This window comes from Babylonia areolata, chromosome 7 (genome assembly GCF_041734735.1).
Source record: "Babylonia areolata isolate BAREFJ2019XMU chromosome 7, ASM4173473v1, whole genome shotgun sequence".
NCBI classification, from domain to species: domain Eukaryota; kingdom Metazoa; phylum Mollusca; class Gastropoda; order Neogastropoda; family Buccinidae; genus Babylonia; species Babylonia areolata.
The window spans coordinates 30,730,949-30,738,448 of record NC_134882.1 but is presented as its reverse complement, the minus strand read 5'-3'; the positions used below and the strand labels follow the sequence as shown (position 1 = coordinate 30,738,448).

Here is a 7,500-nt window from a genome sequence, read left to right as displayed (position 1 = left end):
TATTTATTTATTTTTTTACCATTCTATTTATTTATTCATCTATCTATTTGTTTATCTATCTGTTATTATTATTATTATTATTATTATTATTATTATTATTATTATTATTATTATTACTACTACTACTATTACCATAATATAAAAAAAATCTTTTCTCATTTATTTATTTATTTATTTATTCATTTATTTATTTATCTATTTCATTTTATTCCCCCCCTCAAGGCCGGACTAAGTGCGTTGGATTACGCTGCTGGTCGGGCACTATGCTCAGCAGATGTGGTGCAGCGTATATATAAATATGGATTTGTCCAAATGGAAATGATGCCTCCTTGAATAGCTGAAGTGAAGTGAACTGTGAACTGTGAAACTGTGACTGATTCCAGCAGTCAGTCAGAAGTTGCTGAGACGATAAACCTAGGTCCCGTGTGCAGCATGCACTTTGCGCATGTCAGTAAAAGAACCCACGGCAACAAAAGGGTTGTCCCTGGCAAAAGTTTGTCGAAAAAAATCCACTCCGATAGGAAAACAAATAAGATTGCAGGCAAAAAAACAAACAAAAAAACATAAAGAATGGATAGCGCTGTCAATGTAGCGACGCACTCTCCCCAGGGGAGAGCAGCCCGAAATTCACACAGAGAAATATGTTGTGACAACAAGAGTTATACATTACAATACAATACCATACAATACAACACAATGTAATACAATACAAGCTGCTTTATCTTAAATGAGAGGCTGGTTGCACATACACACACCACGGACCATCTTCACCTTTCAAGATCAAAGAGCGAAAGAACGACCTGTGTTGCAGCCTGCAGAGGAAGAGAAGACAACTGGTGGTGTTTCCAGGAGGTCAAAAACAGAGAAGCAAAGTACAGTTACCTCCTTTTAGATAGACATTGAAAAGATGTTGACGATAACAAACTGCAAATTTTCGACGGTGAAGGAGTGACTAAAAGGAAAACAAAATATGATTTGTTTGCCTCATGGTGTATTATTGCCATCTCATAATCACATGTAAATTTCCTGGGTGATTTTAGGTTTTCAATAGATTTAGATTTTTGTTCTTTCATTGTGATACATGTATGAAAGAGACATTACATCTATACACAGACACCCACATATATAAACAGACAAACTGAAACGCACACACACACACACAAATGATACATACACACACTTTTACATAATACATACATACTTACACACACATACACACACATATAAATAATACATACATGCATACCAACATAAACACACATTCACACACACATTCACACAATATACATAACACATATCTGCATACACATACACACACATTTTCTCTGACACACACACCCACGAACCCACACACATACACAACACACACACACACACAGACACCCCCTCCACACACACACACACACACACACACACAAACTGACTAGACAGGTCCAGCTTGGCAATGATGTCCATGTCCTTCGCGACACACACACACACACACAGACACCCCCTCCCCCTCCACACGCACACACACACAGACTGACTGGACAGGTCAAAGTTGGTAATGATGTCCATGTCTTTCACGATGTTCACAATGGGCTGTATACCCCTTCTGTCACACGCACACACACACACACACACACGTGCCTCCCCCCCCCCCCCCAACCCCCTGTCCGCGCACACACAGAGACTGACCAGACAGGTCCAGCTTGGTAACAATGTTCATGTCTTTCACGATGTTCACAATGAGCTGCACCCCTTCTGTCACACCCACACGCACACACACACACACACACGCACACGTATCCCCCCTCGCCCCCCTTCCGCCCCCACACACAGACTGACCAGACAGGTCCAGCTTGGTAATGATGTCCATGTCTTACACACACACACAGACACCCCCTCCCCCTCCACACACACAGACTGACCAGACAGGTCCAGCTTGGTAATGATGTCCATGTCCTTCACAATGAGCTGCATCCCTACACACACACACATACACACGTACCTCCCCCTCCGCACATACACAAACTGACTAGACAGGTCCAGCTTGGTAATGATGTCCATGTCCTTCACGATGTTCACAATGAGCTGTACCCCTTCTGTCACACACACACACACACACACACACCCTCCACACGCACACACACAGAGACTGACTAGACAGGTCCAGCTTGGTAATGATGTCCATGTCTTTCACGATGTTCACAATGAGCTGTACCCCTTCTGTCACACACACACACACACACACACACAGACACCCCCTCCCCCTCCACACACACACACACACACAGACAGGTCCAGCTTGGTAATGATGTCCAAGTCTTTCACGATGTTAACAATGAGCTGCATCCCTACACACACACACACACACACAGAGACACCCCCTCCCCCTCCACACACACACACACACACACACACAGACACCCCCTCCCCCTCCACACACACACACACACACACACACACACAGACTGACCAGACAGGTCCAGCTTGGTAATGATGTCCATGTCTTTCACGATGTTCACAATGAGCTGTACCCCTTCCGTTTTCAGATGGTTGTCAGCCACTCTCTGTTCAGGGCCAACACACACACAGCACAACACAGACAGCGTGTCATAAAGGGTTAACGTGTGTGTGTGTGTGTGTGAGCCACGCTGTGTTCAGGGCCACAAACACACAGCACAACACAGACAACGTATCATAAAGGGTTAATGTGTGTGTGTGTGTGTGTACAACAAGACAAAAAAAGGAACTGAAAGGAAGGGATAATAATAATAATAATAATGGTATTTATACAGCGCTGAATCTTGTGCAGAGACAAATCAAAGCGCTTTTGCACCAGTCATTCACACGCATGTATAACTCTAAAACTGTAGAAACTAAAGACAAAGAAGGGCAGGCAAGGGAGGCTATTTTGGGAAGAGGTGGGTTTTAAGGCCAGACTTGAAAGAGCTGAGAGTGGAGACTTGACGAAGCGAAAGAGGGGGTTCATTCCAATCGCAAGGTCCAGAGACAGAGAAAGAACGGCGGCCAACAGTCGAGTGTTTGAATCTGGGTATGCGTAAACAGAGTGGATCCGAAGCCGATCGTAGTGAGCGAGATGGAGTGTAGAGGTGAAGGCAGCCACAGAGGGATGATGATGATGATAATACTAATGATATATTGTACTTATATGGCGCAAACTTCCCGTATGATGGGCTCAAAGCGCGCGCCTCACATGAAATAATACATATACAACAGTGTATACCACACACAAGCACAAGAGGACATAGAAGTGAAAAAAACAAAACAAACATCTATACACACCAACACAATACTACAAATTGCAGATACGATGACTAATCACAGGAAAAAGGCACAAAAACACACACGCTGACCAGTTCTGTGACGAAGGTGTTCTCCGACAACATCTCGGCCACGCACTTGGCTCCCTCCAGGCCCAGACCGTTATCCTCCATGTCCAGTGACGTCACAGAGGAGTTCTCCTGCAATCAGTAATCAGGAGCGTCACAGAAGTTCCAGACTGTGACACGAAACGAAACGAAACGAAACGAAACCAAACGAATGTTCATTTCACGTGGGTAGTGGAGTAAGCACAGATGCTTTATATATATATATATATATATATATATATATATATATATATATATATATATATCTACACATCCAGTCCTCGGGGGCAAAAGAAAACGAAAATCGAAAAAGAAAAAAAAAAAGAAAGAAAAAAAAGAAGGCAAAACACACACACACACACACACACACACACACACACACACAGAGAATTACACGCCAAAAATAAAAGGCATAAATGAAAGCATGCATGGTATGACCTAATTAAGTCCGACGCAACGACACGAACTATCATTGAAAAGATCAAATCATTAAACAAGGAACAGTAAAGAAAAAAAAAGAAGGAAAAAAAACCCCAAAAAAAACTCCAAACAAAAAACAAAGAAACAAAGAAAGAAAGAAAGAAGAAAAAGAAGAAGAAGAAGAAGAAGAAGAAGAAAACAGGAGAAGGAGAGACAGAGTGACAGACAGAGACAGACTGATGGAACATGGCGAGTTTAGGTTTAGGCTTTAGTTCCAAGGAGGTGTCACTGCGTTCGATCGAATCCACATAAATACGCTACACCACATCTGCTAGGCAGAGGCTTGACCAGCAACATAACCCAACGCGTTTCGTCAGGCCTTGAGAGCATGCTTATGTATTTGTGTACCGGTCAGAGTGGATTTCTTTTTACATAATTTTGCCAGAGGACAACACCTTTGTTGCCATGGGTTCTGTTACAGTGCGTCAAGTGCGTGCTGCACACGGGACCTCGCTTTATCGTCTCCTCCGAAAGACTAGCCGCTCAGCTTTGATTTTCCAGTCAAACTTGGGAGAAAGGGTGAGAGCGGGATTCGAACCCACACCCTCACGGACTCTCTGTATTGGCAGCTGAGCGTCTTAACCATTCTGCCACCTTCCTCCTGGAATAAAGGAAGTGATTTTACATGAAAGAGAGAATGTGAGAGGGTTCGTAAAACACAAGGCCGTATCATCACGTACAAACACTTATGTTTCAAGTCCAGGTCATCACCATCACCATCACCTTCATCATCATCATCATCATCATCATCATCACAATCATCATCATCATCATCGTGGTGACCATCGTGGTCACAATGAGGGCCACACACATACTGATGGTCATTATGATGATGATGATGATAGTGACGACGAAGATGACGACGACGACGATGTTGATAATGCTGATGATGTCGACGGCGACGATGATGATGAGGATGGTTACGATGATGATGATGATGATGATGAGGAGGAGGAGGAGGAGGAGGAGGAGGTGGCAGAGGAGGAGGAAGAGGAGTTGGAAGAGGAAGAAGAGGAGAAGGAGGAAGAAGAGGGGATGGAGGAGGAGGATGAGGATAGGAGGAGGAGGAGGAGAAAGGAGAAGGAGGAAAAGGAGGAGAAAGAGGGGGAAGAGGAGGAGAGGGAGGTTGAAGAGGTTGAGGAGGAGGAGCAGGAGGAGGAGGAGAAGAAGGAGGAAGACGATGTTGATGATGATGATGACGTCGACGATGATGATGATTTTGATGATGATGATGATGAGGTGGAGGAGGAGGTGGAGGAAGAGGAAGACGAGTTGGAAGAGGTGGAGGAGGAAGAGGAGAAGAAGGTGATGGAGGAGGAGGAAGGGTAAGAGGAGGAAGAGGAGGAGGAGAAGAGGGTGATGAAGGAGGAGGAAGAGAAAGAGGAGGAGGAGGAGGAGGAGGAGGAGGAGGAGGAGGAGGAGGAGGTACTCAGAATGAGGACCACGCACAGACTATGGACGCCCTAAGGCCTCAACAGGTGATGTTTGAGGTCAAGATGATTTGTCAGGATGATGATAGTGATGATGATGATGATGATGATGATGATGAATAGGAGGAGGAGGAGGAGGAGGAGGAAGAGGGAGAGGAGGAGGTATTCACAATGACGCCCTAACAGTTGATGTTTGAGGTCCATATGATTGTCATGACGACGACATTGATGATGATAATAATGACGATGTTCTCACAATCAGTTGCGGACGCTATCAGGTCCCAACTGGTGATGATTGAGGTCTAGACGATTGTCATGACGATGATGACGATGGACTCACAAGGGTGGCAACACATAGACTACGGACACCATCTGGTCCCAACAGGAGATGTCTGAGGTCGAGATGATCGTCATGAAGATACTGATGATGATGATGATGACGACGATGATGATGTACTCACAATGAGGGCCACACACAGACTACGGACGCCATTAGGATCCAACTGGTGATAATTGAGGTCTAGACGATTGTCATGACGATAATGACGATGATGACGTCGGCGATGACAATGATGATAATGATGATGACAACGGTGATGATGATGATGATAACGACGACGATGAAGTGCGAACAATCAGGGCCACACACAGACTACGGACGCCATCAGGTGATGTCTGAGGTCCAGATGATCGTCATAATCATACTGATGATGATGATGATTAGGAGGAGGAGGGGAGGAGGAGGAGGTACTCACAATGAGGGCCACGCACAGACTACGGACGCCCTCTGGCCCCAACAGGTGGTGCTTGAGGTCCAGGTGATCGTCCACCAGGTTGCGGAACACATAGCTGTTGGGCGTGACGTCAAGCTGTTTGCACATGCGCACGTAGACAATCTGACTGTGACTTCCGCTGCTGCTCTTCCGTGAACTGTCCAGATCGTCTTCAGCTGGACATAACAATAATAACAACAATGCATGACAGTCAGTCGTGTCCGACTATGACCATCAGAACAGCAGAGGAGGCAACTGCTGACCCAACTATCTGGACTAGAATTTGATTATAGTGGAAAGTGTCTCACCAAAGTTACATCCCCACTCTCTCGGCCAAGAGGGTTTTAGGACAGTCGGCATTTGGGGTGGTTCCCAAAGGCCAACTAGTCCCCCAAGGCTGCAGCACTAAGAGCAGTTTTACCTCCTAGTTTGAGAGTCACAGCACCTTCACAAAAGACTAAGCTGTAAATGAATCCCCATTGTAATGGTGAAACTATTGATCATACAGCTCTCACTATGCTGTTGGCCGAAATATAAGCTTGTAACTATCTGTGATATAAGCTGAGCTTTGGGTCGGAATAACAACAATAATGATGATGATAATGATAATGAATATTTGGACGCCCTATCTCCGGAGAGCCCAGAGCGTTTACAAATACAATTACACATATACTTACATTGATGCAGATACATTTTCATAACATTCTTTTGCTTTTACGCACCGCAAAATAAACAGGTCACACACACACACACACACACGGGGCGGAAAAACTAATCATAACAACTTTGGAAAAGGAAAGTTTTGAGAGCTGATTTGAACGAAGACAAAGAAGACTGAGCGTGTCGGACAGAATCAGAAAGAGAAAGCACGTTCCCCATGGAGTTTCTTTCGCCTGTTTAGTATGCAGAAATTGAGAGTGTCACAGGAGGAACGCAGAGACCGAGACGGAATATAGATCTGGAGGAGTTCCTGAAGATAAGGAGGAGCGGAGCCAGAGATAACATTATTACAAATAGTAGCAATCTTGCACTGAATTCTGAAAATGAACATGGCAAGTGGAGGTGAAGGAGAGGGCGATGTTGAGACGGGCGTACATTATTTCGAAACATAGTTGCTGAGAATATTTTTCCACTCCCCCCGCACTCCCAATCAATATTCCACCCCCTACCCAAACACGGAAACACGTGCCAGAAAACACTCACGCAACTGAACATTGGAAACCACCCACCCACCCATGACACCTTCCAGAAATCGCATCCCTGCAACACGCACTCAGGCACGCACACAGACACGAACGCACGGACACTCACCAGCACCCCGCCACACACACACGGCAAACAGACTCTCCACAACAAAACATACACCCCAAACCAGATCAAACATACACAAAAAGAACCCTCCCCCCAAAAAACAACAACCAAAAACAAAAACAACCCCCCCCC

At 45.1% G+C, this 7,500-nt stretch overlaps 1 protein-coding gene across 1 annotated transcript in view; it reads right to left on the bottom strand.

Annotated features, from left to right (window-relative positions):
• Positions 1-7,500, bottom strand: part of LOC143283818 (uncharacterized) — a 69,944-nt gene that overhangs the window by 34,306 nt on the left and 28,138 nt on the right. Inside the window, exons 3-5 of the mRNA XM_076590192.1 lie at positions 6,040-6,233; positions 3,360-3,467; positions 2,459-2,552 (exon numbers count right to left, since the gene is read on the bottom strand). Coding sequence (XP_076446307.1) covers positions 2,459-2,552; positions 3,360-3,467; positions 6,040-6,233 — 396 coding nt within the window. The remainder of the gene's footprint in view (positions 1-2,458; positions 2,553-3,359; positions 3,468-6,039; positions 6,234-7,500) is intronic.